Genomic DNA, 20914 nt, shown 5'->3' with positions numbered 1-20914 from the left:
GTGGTATAGCCAAGACAAATTGACCAACAATATTGGACACATTAAATGTGACCCAATAACCCCATATCATCTGCATTAAAACAAATTAACATACCAGGACACATTATTTAGACTGTCCTTTGCTCATATACCAAAATGCTGCCTAGAAATAGCAAATACAATTTTTTTTTAAATCTTAAGGATGATCAAGCATCAATAAAGATCCAACAAGCTTTGGCTTTTGAGGAAATCACACTATGTTAAGACTATTAAGATAGTGTATAGAAAATCATCAATATTGAATAGATGCAAACTCTCACTAAATACTTTTTTCCAATGCCAATAATTCATGTTTTTGGTTTTTTTTTAGGGGGGGGGGGGGGGGGGTTATTTTAACCTGCTAAATAATACATATAGCATGGAGGCACTGCAATTTGTAACAATCTATAAATTCTGTTATGTGTGGCATTGTATAATGATTTTATCCCTTACTGGTGTCCTATATAAGTAAAAACATTCAGGAGAGTTGAATTTGGGTAGAATAGGTCATTCATCCAATTGCTTTACAGTAAAAATCTTTCCAAAAGTTTACTGTTATGCAGATAAAGGTTCTCACTAAGGCAAGTCCAGGAGTTTTAGCTCATGAAAATTTGTCTGGACACATCAATTTCTAAACTGGCGAATCCAAAGATGCATCAAGATTGTAAAATGTTGTATCAACTGAGCAAACATATCATTTTATAGCAAAAGTTTAAAATTAATCTTAATTTGATGTCATTGTCTGCTCTATTTTGTCATGGGGACTAAAACAATAAATTAAATAGCAGTAAAATTTCTTCTTCTATAATCTAACTGTTGGACTTGCCATGGCTAAAAATGATAGAGTCCGAGGACTCGCAATAAAAATCTTTAAAGAGAACCCTGCTGCAGCAGTGAGATGATGGAAATTCATGGAATGATGGAAAACAGAAAAAAAGCTTATATCCTCCATCATTTTTAGAAGCCAGCTTTTTTGTATGGATTCAAGAAATTTGAACCGTGTAAGGATTAACTAACTATCTGAATCTTTACATCAAATCTAAAGATGTTTTGACGGCAACTTCATAGACCACCTGTATATGTTACATGTATGTAAAGTTCTGTGTGAGAAATAAAGTCCTGTGAATGGATCGATACAATGATCATGTACATGTATGTAGTATCAGGCAGTATTAACATACTGACAACTAATTTTTTATAATAACTTATATTTTTTGAAAAAAGTACAACATAATGGTATAAATTAACGTTGAAAAATTCTTAAGTTGCAGTGAAAAAAAAAGTTGTCTAAAAAATTTTAAAAAAGAAGATAAAACAAAAAAGTTTTATAAAAACTTTTCTGTATTGTTTATCAAAAAATAACAAATAAATGTAAATACAAAAATATACCCACAATGCTGCAAAAAGGCATTGACTGGCAAATTTGTATATAAATGGGGTCAACAAAAAATATAAATGCCAAGCTTACAATAAAGATAACTGTACATGCTGTAGATTTGTCAATTTCACAGGCCCTACATTAAATCAACACATCAAAACTGACAACTTCATCTTGGTATATTTTTAATTCATTATTAAGATATTTAGTAAAATAACCATTTTATGGTTACTATGAACACATTTAATATAATTTATTAATTTATGCCTGTAGCAATAGTCCAATGTCTTTTGACTAATCAAAATGTTCAATTAAATCACTTTAACATGATATAAAAAAAAAAAAATTAATAACAAAATTATCCTATTGCTATAAATATTTTGTCTTGCTTTCTTGCTTATAGTTACTTATACAGGTCTTCAGTGACTGAAACCCTATCAGAGAGGATCTATCAATTTTATATATAAAAAAAATCTGTTTTAACAATTTTAACAAGAACTTACAAATACCCTAACTGAAAAAATAAAATGTCTTAATATAATACATAAATAGCTACAGAGTCATGATCAGATCTATATAAACTGAGCGAAGGACTTGCATTTGTAATTACAATAGTCCCTATACTATATTCAGCATGTTCAGTATCTTGGTCCATATGGCTGGCCTGTATGAGGTGCCACCCTGACACCAGGCATTCCTGCGTAGGCATTCGTTAATGATGGGTTGGGATAACCCATTCCGGGGACTGCACCTCCTGCTGGGTATCCATGTGGCATGCCTGGTACTGACGCAGAAGACATGCCTGGATGCATCAGTGGATTGCTGCCTATTGGATAGCCGGCCTGTTTGGCGGCCAATGGATCAGACAGGTAAGCCGACGACAACTGATGCTGTCGGTGGCTTGCAGGATAGCCACTCTGTGTTTGCTGTATTGACGGTATGTGTGGCACGGCTGGAACTGATGGTAGAGATGCTACGGAGGGTATAGAAGGTGTTGCTTGGGGAATCGGCTGCAGAGTAGAATAGGGTAAAGCTGACATATGTGGTGTAGAATAGAATGCTCCCATGCTCGTCAACCCTGCAGAACCATTCATTGCTGAAGGATAGCCTTGGGGTATAGAATATCCTGTTGTTGTATAGATGGACTGTCCTGGTGCCATTCCAGTATAACCTGCGTAAGAATGAGTTGACACAGGTGTTCCATATGATGGAACAGTGGTTTGCTGTCCATGACCTGGAGTCAGACCGGGGTGCTGTGCAAGTCCAGGGGTCATACCAGCTGCTTGTGGATGACCATGAGTTAAACCAGCTTGCTGTTGTAGTCCATAGCTAGCACCAGGATAATAACCGCCTGGGGAGAGACCATTCTTGTCTGTTCCAGGACCACCATAGTAGTTCATCGTTATCTGTAAAAATGACAATGGTTCACTTATTAACTACTAACAACTTCATGTTAAAAAGAAATATGTATGATATGTGAAATAACATGAATAAGACCCATAGCAAGCCCCTAATAAGTACATTTTAAAAATGTACCATCAATGTTATTAAATTTAACTTTACCATGCTTACATGACTACAGTGAAAAGGTTTCTGAAGACAAAAATAAATCATTTCACATTTGATGAGTCAGCAGTACACAACAAACCGTGACTAAGTCACTTTTGAATTTTGTAAAACCCCTTCCATGCCTTTATTTTCCTAGTTTTGTACTTTCGCTGGATACCAATTTTTTTTTAGATTTTGTCACATGTAGGTCATTTGGGTATATAGGTAAACCACAAATTTAAATGTACAAGTTTTCTATTCAGTCAGAGCTCAGACATAAACTTACAGAAGTCTAAAAAAGCCTTTATCATAAAATTGTGTTTTCATTTTCAGACTTATTTAAGTCAGAAAATGACAGACTTGTTTAAGTTTATGTTTATGAAAAGACTTAATTTTATTTGCTGGCCAAAGTGCACCACCTTTAAGACATCATAAACCTGTCTGAAAGTTCACATGGACATGAGCTATCTATATTTAATTATCTAATTGAACATTTTTACCTAACATAAGATTATTTTCCTTATTTAGTGTGGCTATAGATGGTTGCATTGTTAAGTAAATAGACATTATTTCCGTATTTTTAGGCTCTCATGCATATTTTTCTTTTGAAGACAATGCATTGTCTTTCAATATTGTCAAAATTTCATATAGATGCATGACCTTTATATAAATATGCATAGCTCTTCAAGTTGACCAATTTTGTTAACTAATCGACTTGTAGAAGTCAATATTTGCAACTTTTTTATTTAGGTCAATTATTTCTTTCTTAACAGTAATCGACTTATTGAAGTCAAAAATTGTCTTAAATTAAAGAGAGACAAATCTTTGAATCTACAAATTTAGACCTCTACGAGTCAAAAGCAGATTAAGACTTATTTACGTCTGAGCTCTGACTGCTATTGGCATGCATGCAGACTTTGAAATCTAATACAGTTGTACATCCACAAAATACATTTTTCTTTCAAACCACAAAAATAAATGAATCCACAATAATTAACTATAACTAGACATCATTGATATGGGAGCCATCTCTGTGTGCATCGCTGACCTTGAACTTTGACCTAGGGAGTTGTACAAACATTATGACACACCCTCTGGTATTGGTTAACATATATATCAAGTATTAAGTACGAAATTATAATGGTTCTCTAGATATAGAGTGGACAAAATTTGTTACAGATGGAAAGACTGATCACTATAGGGCGACCCACCACTAGGCAGGGCCCTAATTATGATCTATAAAATGTATTTTTGTTGTTAGTTAGCTGTAGATCAATTTTTTTTCTTCATTTTATTCATGTTCATTTAGGTTTCTTTTTTTAGTGTATCTAAATTGTACAACAGGATAAATTGGTACCATTAATGTTATTACTACCACTAGGTAGATGCCTCTGCTGGTGGACTGTACGTCACCCAGGATATCCCAAAACCCAGTACTTAATTACTGTCATTAAAATATAGACATGATAGATATTGTTTTATAAAAATTTGCCGTTATAAAATTTTGGAAATTATGCTTAATTAGGGAATTTATCTCCTTCATGCAAAGCTCTGATTCCTTGCCCACTTTAGGCTATACTTTTGTCCTTTTAGGTTTATAATCTCCTAATTTTTTTTAACAAGTTTTGGATTTTCAAATATTTTGGCCTCGAGCATCACTGGACATTTATTGTCAAAATGCTCATCTGGTGCAGAAAAAAAGGTACAGTTTATGAAGTGTTCATTTTGTATTGCTATATGTAGACTTGTTGACTTTATTGAAGTTTAAAAATCATAATGCTATCTTCTTATCAGTGTGTCAACACTTGAATAAACCTTATATTTAATCATAATGTGTGTGATGTATACATGTATATTTTTTTTACTGTGGGCTGTATTTAGTTTATATGCATGATATGTATTAAAATAAAACAACTATAAATATACTCACCAGGAAATATCACAAATTACTTGATTTATTCTGAAATAAAAAACAAAGAACAAAATGTAGATACAAATAAAGACAATTATAACATTATTACAAAATACATCATATCTAAGACTCCTTAATATTATCTATTTATTACATAAATCCATAAAATGACCATTACAATATGAGTTATGTCATGTATGTTATTGTTTCCGTCATTCTGCTCTTAACATCATCTGAACAGTCTGATCAATAAATCACTTAATAGTCATGTTCAGTATTTCAGTCATTTTTCAGATCAATTGACTGCTGTAAATTCAGTACTGTTCAGTTGCTTTTCAACAATTCAGTGTCTATATGCTGTTGATCTGTACAAGTAAATTACAACTACTGAATACTCAATAGTCTTGACTGAACAGATCTAAATTGACTACAAGCAAATGATCTGAACAGTACTGAATTTACTGCCTTGGATAAGTCTGAACATTGACTGAAATGACTATACTAGTTTTTTTTATTATATACATATGCACTTTAATGGTATTACAATCTGTCGATACCTTTATTTTGGCATTGCACAAGGTCAAGTTTTTCTCTGACTGTTAATAACGTCTTTACACTAAATCCATTGGATGTGTACTGATTGATAGTTTAGTCTTAGAGCCATGATTTTTTTTATTAGTTATTGACTTTGAACTAGCTGTCAGTAACTGTGAGAACTCTCAAATCTGTCCTTAGTGTCCTTTTTGTTGGTAGGGATGAGGGATGAAAAATACCCTGCCACATCCATGCATAAACCTTGAGTGAAAACACTGGATAACCGTAGCTTATAAATTCTTTCACATGTTAAAATTTTAGTTAAGTGGAATATTGCTGCAGAATTTTGTATGCCTTTTTTGTCCCTGTCATGCCTGTATAACCTGTTTTCACTCCAAATGTCCATGTTACATGTATTAAACCATGCAACAAGAATAAACTTTAAATTCATGTAGACTTAGAGTATGAAACATAACACTGCTACAAATGGTAACCTAAAAACTACTGCTTTTTATGCTTTACTTCAGTCCTGAATGCTTACCTTTCAGTTATGTCATGGGTAACTTGAAAACTATGGTAACCTGTATAAAAAAAATGCATGTTTAACGTTATCAAATAAAATATATATCTGTATACAGAAATTAAGGTTAAAAATTCACTTGATAAGATGAAATCCTCCTAGACCAAAACTAAAATAATTTTGTGAGGGTTTCCCCACCTGCCATATTTTTATTATGGCTCAAATGCCTGACTGTTCCAAAGTATTCAATAGCCCTTTTGGTCAGTCAAGGGTCTAACTTAAATAAGTTATTAGAGAAAAATAACATACATGTGTTATTACAGATACTTTCATGAGTTGTCTGCTCTTTATTTCTTAATCTGTAGTAACATATGTTTGTTATTAGTTAATATATCAAAATATATTTTTATTTTTAGTGGGCTCTTGGGATTTCTTGAAACTTTGCGCAGAAACTTAATGCATAACCTTGATAATTGATTTTCCAATTCAATTAATACATTTTGATCAACCATGGTAAATCAATGCGACAAGGCTTTTAAGGGATACACTAAGCTGTAATAACAAGGCTTAGTTATTACAGGCATGTACATTTTTGTAACTTATAAAATGAGACACTTGGGAATTACTGGGAAGCTTGCGCAGAACCTCACTACATGCTCTGATCATTATTTCTTACAATGAATTAAAATATATTGTGATATATGTCTGAGAAATGGCTTTGAAGAGATGTAGAAAAGCTGTAATAACACCCTTTAGTTATTACAGGCATATATTTTCTGTAATAACATAGGTGTACTATACATGATTGGCAAATTATAAACTGTTATATCTTTCTAAAGTTTAAATAATACTCAAAATTGACAACAACACTTCAAATGGTCTGCAATTTTATTATTTAAGGTCTACATGTTTCGCCTGCGAGGCAGGCGTCATCAGGACAATTTATATAAAAAATAATAGGTATGAGGTACTCAAAGTGGTACATTGAAAATGACGTGACAATTCATAATGGTAAGTATTGGTAACGTAATGTTGATTGTTATTGTACAGATAAAAATAGAATGATTAAAAAAAGATTGAAAACGAAAGTGTTCGTGTGTAACAAATGATGAAAGTATAATCGACTTATGTACCAGTAATACCACCGTGTGCTAATTATACAGAACTTTATTACAATCTATTTACAACACGAACACTTTCGTTTTCAATCTATTTTTAATCATTCTATTTTTATCTGTACAATAACAATCAACATTACATTACCAATACTTACCATTATGAATTGTCACGTCATTTTTAATGTACCACTTTGAGTACCTCATACCTATTATTTTTTATATAAATTGTCCTGATGACGCCTGCCTTGCAGGCGAAACATGTAGACCTTAAATAATAAAATTGCAGACCATTTGAAGTGTTGTTGTCAATTTAGAGTATTATTTAAGTGGTGCATTCATTCGCATTATTTGACAACCCGGCATACCAAGGTATCCACTTCAGGGACTCTACCAAAACGATTTCACAGGCGTTGGTTCACCAAAAGGAGTTTAATTTCTAAAGTTTAGTATACATAAAGACAATAGAAATACCAATAAAACTTGTATACAATTTAACAAAGTAAAGGATGTATATTGCCTCTTTGAAACATGTAACATACATATGTTATCACAGTTTTTTTTATATTTTAGCCCACAATAACGACATGTATGTTATTTTTCTCTAATAACTTATTTAAGTTAGACCCTTGACTGTTGGTGGTGAATTTTGAATGTGAAATTTATCTTTTTTAAGCAGAACAGCTGCTTTGTTAAATACTTATTGTTACAGTTCTCAGCAATTTCTTCTGACTATTCTTATTGGTCAGTGTTCTTTATTATTTGAAAGCAAAAGTAACAGTTTTGCAGGCGATGATTATCTTTAAATCAGGCAGCATTACATACTTCGGAAGCTAAAACAACGCTAAGAGACTACACAAAAGCAGCCGCATAATCTTTATAATTTGTTTATTTCAAATTCTCTCTAGCGGAAAGTAGAAGACATCGATATTTAAATAAAAATAAACATGATAAAGGCATTTTAAGGTGAAGTAATAGAAATGGATACCTTTTTCATATATTGCGTATAGGTAAAAATGTAAACTTTCCCAAATTGGTTGGGTTACGTGAAATCGAGAAAATATCACCTTTGCTACGAGCTCATGCAGATTCTTGGTATATATGTGTAATGTTTACTTACGGCGAGACTTTCGGCTGTGACAGAGTGGCTTTTCATATAAGTAATGGGAACTTTATTGACGGCATGGCTTATTATATATTTCTGATAGTTTTCCCACCTATTCGCATATTTTCAAGCTGGACAATGTGACCTATTCCAGCGGCACGTCCTATCACCTTGTATATAGGCCACCGGCCCACCCCGAGTTGAAAGTGAGTGTGTATACACACGTTCACTGCAATTTTCGTCAATATTAAAATGTTAAATATAATTAAAAACTTCAGAAAAAAATGAAGACGAGGAGGCATCCTGAATACGACTATGAGGGGGGGGGGGGGGGGGGGGGGGGAATACAGAAGCCTTCAAACAACAGTCATATTAAAAGCTCATTGAGTGTTTAGGAAACACATTCATCTAGTGTCGAGCATGAATCTTTTATTAACAGCCCTTTTCAGGGCAATAAACATTTTACACAAAGAGTCTACCTTTGAGGTACATTTACAAGAAATTCTAAGACACAAAATAATTTTCTAACGCAAAGTATTTTGGCAATCTGTTACATGTACTATGATAAGATAAGTGCCTCTTCGTTTGTTCAAAAGGCTCTTTTACTGAGTAAAGCCAAAATTGTATATTGTAGGCTATACATCATGTAAAATATCTGCTTTATCCCTAGTGTGTGTAATCCCTTTTGGCATTCTGTGTCTGGAGGGATTTTCTGATTTGACCACCCTCAGAATCCCTTATCATGCCCTATTAAGTCTATACAGGAAACATTTTTGCCAACTACCTCACCTCAAACCAGTGCCTTTCACTACATTTCATACACTAGAACAAGGCAAGAATTGAATAGGGGCATATTATGGACTATAGTCTAATGAGTATAGTGTGTGAAACAAGTAGGTCATCCTTTTTAATGTGGTGGGATTCGTAAATTAACGCTCCTAGTGCCTTTGGCGTACTGGAAGAGCTTATTTGGTTTTGTGTTTAAGAACTTGCATGGTTGGTCTGGTTCATTGATCTATACTAGAGGTTCGACCCAAAAGTGGAAATTAGACGGGATAATAGAGAAAGTTGATGGATACATAAAAAGAAACACCATCCCCTGAAAATAAGTTTACATTTCTTTTGAAAAAATTCCTCGTTGTATTCTTAAATTTATGTAAGGTGAGAATGCTCTTCGTTTTTTTACCAGACTAGTCTTCGACACTTGTATCTATTTTTCTGACTATAGAATGATCAATCAACTCTGAACAAAGAATGCCGACTTACGGAGTGGAGGTGCATATGGGTCAGCGAAGTTAAAAAATAAAGATCTTTACCAAGATCATAGAAAAATATACTTCTTTCTTTACCAAACAGATATCAAAACTTCACAATGGATGGACGTAGGTTCGTACTGAATACCAGGATTAAATTTCATTGGATGAAATTAATCGGACACCTGCTGGGGAAACAAAAATGCAAGAACGACAACTCAGTTTAAAAAATCAAGGGAAAAAACATTAAAAAAACGAAAAAAAAAGATTATTAAGGACAAAGTAATGAATCATACGAACCTTTGGGTACAAAAAGCATATTGCAAATGAATATTAGTTGGGTATCTGTGCTTAGGGGAAGGACCCTGTTTTTCTAGATAATTATTTATTTGTGATTTAATTTTGTTAGCCTATGTAAATATTCTAGATATTATTTTAACTTATTTTCATTTGTTTAATGTGTTTTTGCTCTTTTCCATATATATTACAATAACAGACGTTTTTATTTTTGACCCTCTATTGACGTTTTTCCACGTGTGTACGTCATTACAAAATTTCTTATTTATTTTCTTTCATCTTTCCGGTTCGATATAATTTCATTTAATATTTAACTAAACCTGTACACATGCGTTTCATATTTCCATTAAATCATAGTCGTATTCAGGATGCCTCCTCGTCTTCATTTTTTTCTGAAGTTTTTAATTATATATAACATTTTAATATTGACGAAAATTGCAGTGAACGTGTGTATACTGACACTCACTTTCAACTCGGGGTGGGCCGGTGGCCTATATACAAGGTGATAGGACGTGCCGCTGGAATAGGTCACATTGTCCAGCTTGAAAATATGCGAATAGGTGGGAAAACTATCAGAAATATATAATAAGCCACGCCGTCAATAAAGTTCCCATTACTTATATGAAAAGCCACTCTGTCACAGCCGAAAGTCTCGCCGTAAGTAAACATTACACATATATACCAAGAATCTGCATGAGCTCGTAGCAAAGGTGATATTTTCTCGATTTCACGTAACCCAACCAATTTGGGAAAGTTTACATTTTTACCTATACGCAATATATGAAAAAGGTATCCATTTTTAAAATCTAAATTATATGAAAAGGGTAGGGAAACACCCGGAAAGTAGCCCCCCGAGCCTTTCAAGGTCCAATTCACAGAAACCTCAATTTACAAAATCGGTCTGGATCTGCATCCTCGCCTGTAAATAATACAAATTACACAAAAAGTCCAAGTTTTATTAGATCAAATTTTGCGGGGCCATCAAGTCGCAATTCACATTAAATACAAATATTAGTGAAGATAGAAAATCCAAAAGAAGTATCATAAAAAGGTAATATTAACGTTAACAAAACTCAATAAGGTTGCAGTGTTGTACATGTTATAATTAGCCTCGACCAGACTTTAAAAAGACAGATGCAGTTTTTATAAGTAAAAGTTAACACCGCTGTTTTGGCTTGAAGTGCCTGTTACGTACAAGACCGGACCTTGCAGACTAGGCAAGTGGTTGTCATTGGTTGCTGTCTGTCATAACTATTTTATCATTATTTTGTTGGTTTATATCATGATTGTTTTCCCATTTAAATCATTTCAGATTTTGTCATCACATCCTTTATATAAAATTTATTCGTTCAGTGTATGTTTGCTTGTTTTGTTCATATGTCTTTTGATTGAGTTAAGCCATTTCAGTTGATATTTTATAGTGTTCTTTCTATGTTATGATGTTACACTATTATTTCAGGTTAGGGTGAAGGTTGGCGCCTGTATAAACGTTTAAACCTGCTGCATTTGTTTGCACCTGTCCTTAGTCAGGAACCTGTTGTTCAGTGCATGGTTGTACATGTCGTTTGTTGATGTGGTTCATAAGTTTTTCTCGTTTCTCGTTTTTTATATATATAGATAAGACAGTTGGTTTTCCTGTTTGAATGGTTTTACACTAGTCATTTTTGGTGTCCTTTATAGCTTGCTGTTCGGTGTGAGCCAAGGCTCCGTTTTGAAGGCCGTACTTTGACCAATAATGGTTTACTTTTACAAATTGTGACTTGGATGGAGAGTTGTCACATTGGCACTCATATCTTCTTATATCTCTTTATAGCATATAATAGGGTTTACTGTTTTGCTCATTGTTGAAGGTCGTTATTTGGTCTGTGGTGGATAGTGTTGTCTCATTGGCATGGTCATCTATACCTTTGGTCATCTGTGGCTCATGCAGATATTCCATAACAGTCAAACAACTCATGATGGCGCCCGTAATACTTCCGAAGGGATGGCGTAGAGATCCTTGGTCCAAAAGGTTTCTTGTAAACAGCAAACGCAAGCTCTGTGATATCCTATCAACTTGCAGGCGCTGCTGGAATGTTGCTACATAGAAATTAGCTGAAATCATCTGTTTTGTCACAAGGTTTTATCCTCTCACGACACCCATTGCCAGTTTCTAGATATGAGGCAGTCATAACTGTTTCTCTGGTATCATTTATTTCGAATGGATAAATGAATTCACCCTTGTCTCCAAAATTAGACTGATTATTTTTGTGAGAGGTAGCGGAACGTAAAATCAAGGTATACATCTAACTTCTGTTCATTTTCACGAGAAGCTCCTGCCTGAAGGCTTCCTCATATGAATGAAGGAACAGGTCGATGAGAAGAGGGGCACAGTTGGTTCCCATAGGCATAGGAATGCTGAGTTTCCGTAGTGTTGATATACACGTTCTCCAAACGTAACAAATTCAAACCGGATGATCTTGATGAAGTCAGTTTCATAATTTTGTTTTTTTGAAGCAGTGTTCTTTTTTCTTTTACAAAGCAGTGGCGGATCCAGAGGGGGGCGTAGAGGGCGTACGCCCCCCCCCCCCCCCCCTTTGCTTGCACTTTTTTTCTGTTTTTTTTTTTGTAAAATGATTAATCAGACTAGACTTCGCGAACTTTGCCATTTCCCGTGTATTTAATTTTATATACGACAACTCTTTACTTATAAATATATTTTTTGAACGTATTTACTTGATATATATTATTGATTATGTCAAAGTCAAGTGATTCGCTACGGTGGAGTTGACTAGTACGTCGAAATAAACGTCACTCAGTCATTTTACAGTCAATTACAGTAACACATTGCTTAGGCTGAGGATGACAAGCATGACGCCTTCAAAGCGACAAAGTATTGAGCAAGAACGTATTGACTTCTCTTTCACAATTCCACCCAACAGAAAGTAATACTCTATTACACTCTCAGGAAAAAAAAAGTTCCACAGCAATATTATTATATTGGGGAATAGTGATCCCCAATCAGTAAGCTCCAGATATAGATATAAATCTAAGGTACGGACCATTTGATTTGAGGGGGCAGTCTGAGATATTTTAGAGAAAAAATTCTGACCCGGATTTTTGCCTTAAACAAAAATTCTGGCCGTATCTGGATTGAAAACAATAATCTTGTCCACTTTTTTGCTATTAGAAAAAAATATTTTCAACAAAATTATTTAGCATTAAATGAACATGATGAATAAAAAACGGGCGTAATTTTTTTTTTTGGGGGTGGGGGTTTCATGTGAATCCCATATCTGACCGGAATGTCTGTTTCGCCGAACTGATACACTGAATACTTTTTTTCAAGGCCCGACTGCAACCTGCCTGCTGGGTGTGGCCTTTGTCTCCATGTGTCGACCGTCATTCACAACTTCATTGTCATTTCCGACTCATTCGTAGCCTTTGGTTGATTTGGAACCCCTCACTTCCCTTGTTGGTTGAAACATTTCAACCAAACATTTGGATAAAAACTGCTTGTTTGTCTTTCTTCGTGTCGGTCGTATTGTAAATTTCATTGAATAGCCGTATATCTTGTTTACAACAAGAAATCTGTGAGGATATGCTAACTAACCATACAACAAACGAGAATTTTCCATGTCCATTTTTTACTGACAAATCCCACATCAAATATATTAATTAGTACATAGCTTTGGATCCATCCAATCATTTCATAATAGACAATTAATGGAGAGAATACGGCACCAAAAATGTCCAAACCCTACACTTTAACTATAAAATGCATTTTACACTTATTTTATGTTTTTTAGCCAAAAAAGGGTCCAAAAATTTTTCGCCTCGCTCCGCTCGGCGATCTTTAATACTACGGCCCCCCCTTTTCAAAATCCTGGATCCGCCCCTGCTTTTCAACTGATTTTTGTCTGCCTGTGACGAAAGTCGAGGAAATCGAGACATAGGGATTGCTTTTTCGGCGATGGCGTCAACAATGGAGAGTCTTTTACACTAGTATTCCCATTGTAAAGTCAAAAACAAACTGAGAGAAACATCAATATCCTTTACACTAGTATTCCCATTGTAATGTCAAAGACAAACTGAGAGAAACATCGATACCCTTTAATACACTAGTATTCCCCATTGTAAAGTCAAAGACAAACTGAGAGAAACATCGATACCCTTTACACTAGTATTCCCCATTGTAAAGTCAAAGACAAACTGAAAGAATACGTATGACTTTAATTTGTCTCATAAAAAAGAATGACCAACATAGATGCAAACATCTTGTTTTAGGAAGGATATTAAAGGGTTTAACTCATCAGATCAATATAGAGCAGAAAACATCAAACACAGATCGGAGTGTGTTGATTAAATTTTTTTTTTATTGAAAATTTCAAAATACTAGATAAACGGTTGTATATTCTGGAGGATAGTATTGAGTTTTAAAATCACCTGCTGTAATACCAAGCGCAGCTTGATACGACCGCAGAGGTCGAACCCTGAACAGTTGGGGCAAGTATGGACACAACATTCAAGCTTGATACAGCACTGAATTTGGATTGTGATTATATATATTTGACACAGCATAGGTTTCTAACACAGAATGAATGTGGTCTAAGAACTTAAACTTTTTTAATTTACCTATGCAAACCATATCATTATTATTTGCTTTTATATATTAATCAGAAATAACCAATTTAAAATGGAAAATTTTAAAGAAAAAAAAATGAAAAAAAATCCCCCCCCCCCAATTTTTTGAACCCCCTTCTGATTTATCACCCCAAACTCAATCCCAGCCTTCCCTTTGTGGTATGGTACCTTGCAGGACAATTTCTTAGAGATCCATACACTTGAAGACAAGTTATTGTCTGGAAACTAGAAAAATGCTTGTTTTTTGGCCCCATATTCCTAAACATTTAGGGCAATTACCCCCAAACTTAAACCCAGCTTTCCCTTTGTGATATGGAACCTTGTACAATTTCAGAAAGATCCATAGACTTACACCCAAGTTATTGTCATGAAACTAGAAAAATGCTTGTTTTTTGCCCCTTTTTTAGCCCCTAATTCCTAAAATTTTGAGGCGATTACCCCCAAAATCAATCCAAACATTCCCTTTGTGATATGGAACCTTGCAGTACAATTTCAGAGAGATCCATACACTTGAACACAAGTTATTGTCTGGAAACTAGAAAATTGCTTATTTTTGGCCCCTTTTTGGCTCTTATTCCTAAACGTTTAGGGCAATTACCCACAAACTCAATTCCAGCTTCCCCTTTGTGATATGGAACCTTGTAGTACAATTTCAGAAAGATCCATAGACTTGCACACAAGTTATTGTCATGAAACTAGAAAAATGCTTGTTTTTTGCCCCTTTTTTAGCCCCTTATTCCTAAAATTTTGAGGCAATTACCCCCAAAATCAATCCAAGCATTCCCTTTGTGATATGGAACCTTGTGGTACAATGTCAGAGAGATCCATACACTAACACACAAGTTATGTCTGGAAGTTACAAAAATGCTTATTTTTGGCCCCTTTTTGACCCCTAATTCCTTAACTGTTGGTACCATAACCCCCAAAATCAATCCCAACCTTCCTTTTGTGGTATTGAACCTTTAGGTAAAATTTCATAGAGATCCATTCACTTAAACTAAAGTTAGAGTGCGAAAACGTCATACCAATATACGACCACAAAAATTTGTTTGTGGTCGTATAAAAATGCCATAATATCATCCACACATAAGGTTGCAGTTATGAAGGCAGACGGAGAAAAATAAAATATCCTTACTTACCAATGTACTGAGCTAATTCTCATAGAGATTTACACAAATATGAGAAAAATGGTAATTCAAGTGCAATTACTCCAATTTCAGCCATGTTGCCTTTTTTATTTGTAGGTTGAGTCCTGCAGGTTATTTTTCACTATTTACAGTTTTTCCCTATTAATACATTATCTTGGACTATAGTTTTGACAAACAAAACAAAAATGGTAATTAAAGGTCAAGGTATAGTAAATGGGCTATGTCACAGATTTGGTAAGATTTTACATACCACTATGATTTGTTGAACTATAACCATGATAACTGAAGTTCGAGATAAATAATGTATTTATCTCTCTTATTTTCTGAAATATTACTAATTGAATTCTTTCAAAATGGGTGGAGATTTGTATAGAAAGCAAATAAATTCATTGAAAACATAAATTTCCCTTTTGATGATATAAAATAATAATAGGGTAATTGAAAATAAAAGAGATAAATGCATTATTAATTATATTTTCTCATTTTTATTATCTCTCCTTAATTATCAATACAAATATAAAAGTTGATATTAAAAAAAATGACATTGGACTAATGTGGGCACTGAACTGAATAATTCATTAATATGTTTTAGGTATGCCATCATGATTTTGTAGACTAATATGCAATATCTATTACAGATGAGCATGAATATGTTCTATTTATCATAGCTACCATCCCATTACCTAATGCCATTAATAATTTCTAGGAGTAACACCTTGGGTGCTCTTTCGGGACTTGTACTGCTTACTCTTCAGGTGCACCTGTTTTTTTGTGGGGTTCATTTGTTTAATCTTTAGTGTCTGTAGTGTGTTTTTTGGATTGTTGCTTGTTTGGTGGTCTTTTTCTCTTAACTTTTGACCATAGCTTTGTCTGTCTTTCTTCAACTTATGATTTGTGAAATAAATAAAAAAGAAGATGAAATCATTTATTAAACTCCATTCACACAACTTTTACATGCAAAAACTTTTTCTATCTTAGACTTCTTTTCCTAACCTATCCCCTAACCAGTTAAAATGTGTGAACTCAGTTTCTCCTTGTCTGTAATATCTGTCTGCTCGATATTTCCACCAACATGCCTCATGAATTTTTCCTTTAGAATAATCATCTCGGTATAATAAACCTGAAGGCATTTTCTTCATTTGTCTGTGTCTTGGTTTTAAGGTACATTCAACATACAATCTTCCTTTTCGTCGTTCAAAATAGCAGCCATCACATCTTAACTTCAAGACATTCTTTGGTTTGTATGTTCTTACTGATAAAATAGATGTGGAAGTAGGGAGCAACAACTTAGAAAGTCCATGATTAGGGAACTGTGACCTAGATTCCTGTATTGAAGTCAGTGTTTGTGGTCTGTAAGCACTTATACACGAAAACAATCGTGAAGAGATTGAATCTGTTATAGTTTTAGTTATCTGTACTGCTGGACTACCATGATGAACAGTAAGACGACGGCAAAGTATCCTTGCTAAACTCATTTGTCTCCTTTATTTATGTAATCTGCATATAAATAAATAAAAAAATAATAAATATTATTAGGCGAGACAAAAAAACAGTCAAGAGTTAAATTGTACATATATATAAAAATATAGAGATGTGGTATTGATTGCCAATGAGACAACTATCCAACAGCGTTCAAATGACTAAGATATAAGCAATTCATATTTGAAAATTATCAAATTTCAAAGTTACTTTTCGCATTGAATCAATATCTTATTGCATTTATAATTTCCTAAGGCCCATCCTGTTCTGAAAACCATTAAGTGATGTTCATGTGAATTTAAACTCATTAGAGTAAATGTATATTATATATATATATATATATATAAAGTGCCTAGAAAATCAACCTAACAATGTTAAGAGTAGATATCATTCTTTACTTCCTCCCCAATGGGGGCTGGAACCTGTACTTTTCACTTCTCACCCTTCATGCCCTTACAAACTCTTATAAAAATAAAATTTTGTTTTATTGATATTAATGTCATAGAAATAGTAACAAATAAATTAGCAAATGGTTCATTTTTCGTGGATGCCTGCGTTCAAACGTGTCAAGGATCACATCAAGTTATAAATTAATGTACATTAGAATTTTTAGACAATTGATGAAAGGGGGTATAGGATTAAGAATGATAAGACTCAAAATGAATAAAAAATATTCTAATTTTGGCATCACAGCAGAAAACCATTAATGTTTGAGGAACTTGAATGTCACATGCACTGGGTGAGTGGGTGACCACCTGGATCCGCCTCTGCAAATGTATTTTCTAATGTTCATCAGTGTTATTTCTATTTTAAAAAATATTTTTTCTACATTGAAACACTTTAAACAAACAAAAAAATGCAAACATCGCAAAAATAAATGAAAACTTTGGAATATCTGCTACATATTAGTTAAAGATTCAAAATCATTTTACTGAAGTTTTAAGTTTGCAAAAAATCAGTATTTAAATAGTTATTTATGTACAGAAGTTGTCTTCTTTCACAGGTAAAACCTGCCTCATATTGATTTATAAATTTATAAAAGGACTATTTTAGGTGTCACAAATCATCTTATCAAGTGCAGTAGATTCATGAATAGCGATAATTCATGTATTTTGTATGTGCTCATCAACTCATTGCTGTGTGCACAATGAATAGGAAAATGCTTTAGGGGCTGATTAATAATAACGAGGTGATATAAACACTGAAATCATCACCATAAGTTGAAAAGTGGCCAGAAGAAGGAAACAGATAACTTAAATAAATATAGCTGCGGAACCATAACTCATAGGTCCTTGTGATATTTTTTGACATTTCGCAGATCATAGAAAGATCCGCAAATTGTCAAAAAATATCACAAGGACCTATGAGCTATGGTTCAGCAGCTAAATTAAATATTAAAAAGTCTATCCAAATAATTTATTTTTGCAAAGATGCTACTGCTAGGGGCCGTCTTAAAACTTACAGTGAGGTGATTTTTATTGCGCCGTGTTGAAGGTCTCACTGTGACTTTTAGATGAAGAACAGCAATAAAAGCGCTGTTCCTCTGCTTTTAGTGTTTTTAAGTTTTTATTCTTTTGCTGTGCATGTAGTGATGTACTGATTTTGTGTCTTGGATCTTTTTTTTTTTTGTTTAGGGGACGACCATTTGATATTCTGGGGAGGGGCAGGAGGATTTTGAAAATAAATAACTCAGCCTTGATAATCACAAAAATAAATGGTTTGTTCTGTGGTAGTTTGAAAATAAATAACCTGACTTGCAATGTATTAAAAATAAATTACTCGGCAGGTCTATTTGAGAGCATGAGATTGCACCAGATTCTTCATAAAATTCAACTTTTTTTTTCAAAAAAAATCGGGAATCACTTCCCAAATCTTTGAATAATAAAAGTATAAATATTATTTAAAATACTTGAAATGTCTGAAAAATGGGTTTCATTTAACTTGAGGTATATTGTCTCAGGAACACTTGACTCACTTTTATTACATATGGCAGTAACTACATTCAGGCAAATGCCTCATGTAGGAAATTTCAAAACCAAAAGCTTGTCTTCATATCAAATTGTTTTCACATCAAGTGTCTCGCAAGAAGCAAGTTCTGTTCTCCCTCAGACGTAGATCCTGTTTTTTGGGGATCAATGTTTCTTATTTATTTGTCTTTTGTTCATTGATTGCCCTTCTGTATTCTGTTAGTGTTGCATTCCTTTTGTAATTTAGTAATTTTGTTATTAACTTGATCAAGAGTTTAAAAAAAAAACAGCAGCCACATACTTAACTATGTGAATTAAATTTTTGCTTTATCTTTGTTTTTTGATGTTGTTCCTAAAAACTTAAGTCTTACACTGAATCTATACATGTTGCTTTGAGACCAAAATATTGTCAAAAAATGATTAAAACAGAACTTTCATTTTCAGATTAAGAAAGGGTATGGGAAACACATTTTGCATCATTAGTTCTATAGCAACTTGGGGGCTTCAGCGGCTCCAAAACCCTTCAAATTTTTTTAGCCTCGCTCCGCTCGGCATAAATGATTTGCAATACTTTTAAAAGACACTAATTACAGCCAAACTTTGATATCTTGTATGTATGCAATACATGTATATGCAGTTGGGAATTCAGAAGATTCATTTCTACAGATGATGATGATTAATTCTGATTAAATGGTACATAATGATTGGACTATTCATGTATTATTTATAATAAAAAATAAATTTAAAAATTGTATGTTTTCAAATATTTTAAATATAGTTGTGAAAATAAATAATCAGTCCCTTGCTTTAATGAAAATGAAAAATCTTGCTTCAACAGTGCAGAAAATAGATAATCTGTCCTCTTAGTTTACAAAAATAAATAACCGATCAAAAACAAATCCTCCTGGCCCCCCCCCCAGAATATCAAATGGTCGTCCCTTACAGAAAAAAATGAATAAAGTGACAAACTGCAGATAACAGAGTATAGAAAAAAGCCCTTGATCAGTGATATCCAGGATTGAAGGTATCACCAGGAATGTAGTTTTTTTACCAAAGTGTTTTCCAATTTTTTTCAATCAGTCACATTTATTAGTCGATGTATCTTTATTTCTTTTATCGCATGGACTCTTTGAACCAATTACAAACGCAAAGATAATGTTGTTATGATGATGAAGTTTAGTCGGATGTCGGAAAGGAAGTGAATGAGAATCCGAAATTTACCCAAAAGCAGTTTGAAACTTCGGTGGGTTTTCTATTAATCTGTAAATTACATTAAAAATATTTTCGTTAGTTGGTGTCAACTTCAAATTGTTCAAAAAGATCTCAAATTATTATAATGTCAAAATAGATCTATTGTTTGTCAGATTTTAATGAAAATCATCCAGTCAGTAAGGATCATCAGGGGGTAAACATGTGGAGATGTGGGATCCGGCGATATGGGCGCATTACATTTATGCGCATTCGGGGATTAATTTTGTTAAGGCAGTGGCTATATTGCCGGCTCCGGCAAAATAGCGATTTATATAGAGTTTTGCTATTTTGCTGGTCTTAATTCAGATTTTCAGTAAATGATTAAGAATAAATAGAAAAAAACATAGAAACATACAGTTTATTACAAAATCTCTAAAAAATGTGTCTTCTTTAAAACATTTACACATAAGCAAAGCATGCATATTAAAACTGATATTCTTTACTTTTATAAGAAGGCTCTAAAAAAAATATGTATTTCTCAAAAATATAATACAAATCAAGCAAAGCATGAATATTAAAATCGACATTAGAACTAAATTTAAATTTCAATAAAAATATCCAATAAGTTTTGAAATGAAAAGTAACATTCAACAACCTCAAAATGCTTTACAAGTGTTACAAAACCAGTGCCTTGCTTTTGGTGCATTTTTAAGTCTTGCACAAGGAAGATGTTGTCACTGCAGACACGAACTGCATATAACACTTTGTTTTTATTTTTTGCGTCTGCATCACTTTTGCAAAAAATGCAGATATATACATTAAATTC

General features: G+C 33.4%; 1 protein-coding gene and 1 long non-coding RNA gene across 4 annotated transcripts; both read right to left on the bottom strand.

Annotated features, from left to right (window-relative positions):
- Window positions 1-1568: 1568 nt before the first annotated feature.
- On the bottom strand, window positions 1569-9536 carry LOC127702939 (elastin-like). Of its 3 annotated transcripts, none has more exons than XM_052207258.1 (4): window positions 9397-9536; window positions 5932-5971; window positions 4875-4904; window positions 1569-2802 (listed from the first exon to the last, which is right to left on the bottom strand). In XM_052207258.1, exon 4 carries the CDS (start codon window positions 2794-2796, stop codon window positions 2035-2037), a length of 762 nt encoding a protein of 253 aa, XP_052063218.1. In that variant the 5' UTR covers window positions 2797-2802; window positions 4875-4904; window positions 5932-5971; window positions 9397-9536; the 3' UTR covers window positions 1569-2034. The 3 variants fall into 3 exon arrangements, with proteins under 3 accessions (XP_052063218.1, XP_052063217.1, XP_052063219.1); XM_052207257.1 differs by having other exon boundaries at window positions 9447-9536; XM_052207259.1 differs by having other exon boundaries at window positions 9480-9536.
- Window positions 9537-16362: 6826 nt separating this feature from the next.
- On the bottom strand, window positions 16363-20058 carry LOC127702938 (uncharacterized). Its single transcript, XR_007982576.1, has 2 exons — window positions 19949-20058; window positions 16363-16948 (listed from the first exon to the last, which is right to left on the bottom strand). It is a non-coding gene; the product is annotated as an uncharacterized LOC127702938 (long non-coding RNA).
- Between the last annotated feature and the right edge of the window lie 856 nt (window positions 20059-20914).

The sequence above is a fragment of the Mytilus californianus genome, unplaced genomic scaffold (genome assembly GCF_021869535.1).
Source record: "Mytilus californianus isolate M0D057914Y unplaced genomic scaffold, xbMytCali1.0.p SCAF_5, whole genome shotgun sequence".
In the NCBI taxonomy this organism is placed as follows: domain Eukaryota; kingdom Metazoa; phylum Mollusca; class Bivalvia; order Mytilida; family Mytilidae; genus Mytilus; species Mytilus californianus.
The sequence above is the reverse complement of the archived record's forward strand: the minus strand, read 5'-3'. Positions and strand labels throughout refer to the sequence as shown.

What these genes read in the sequence shown, in the direction of transcription:
- LOC127702939 (XM_052207258.1), bottom strand. Translation starts at nt 2,796, where the DNA reads ATGAACTACTATGGTGGTCCTGGAACAGACAAGAATGGTCTCTCCCCA.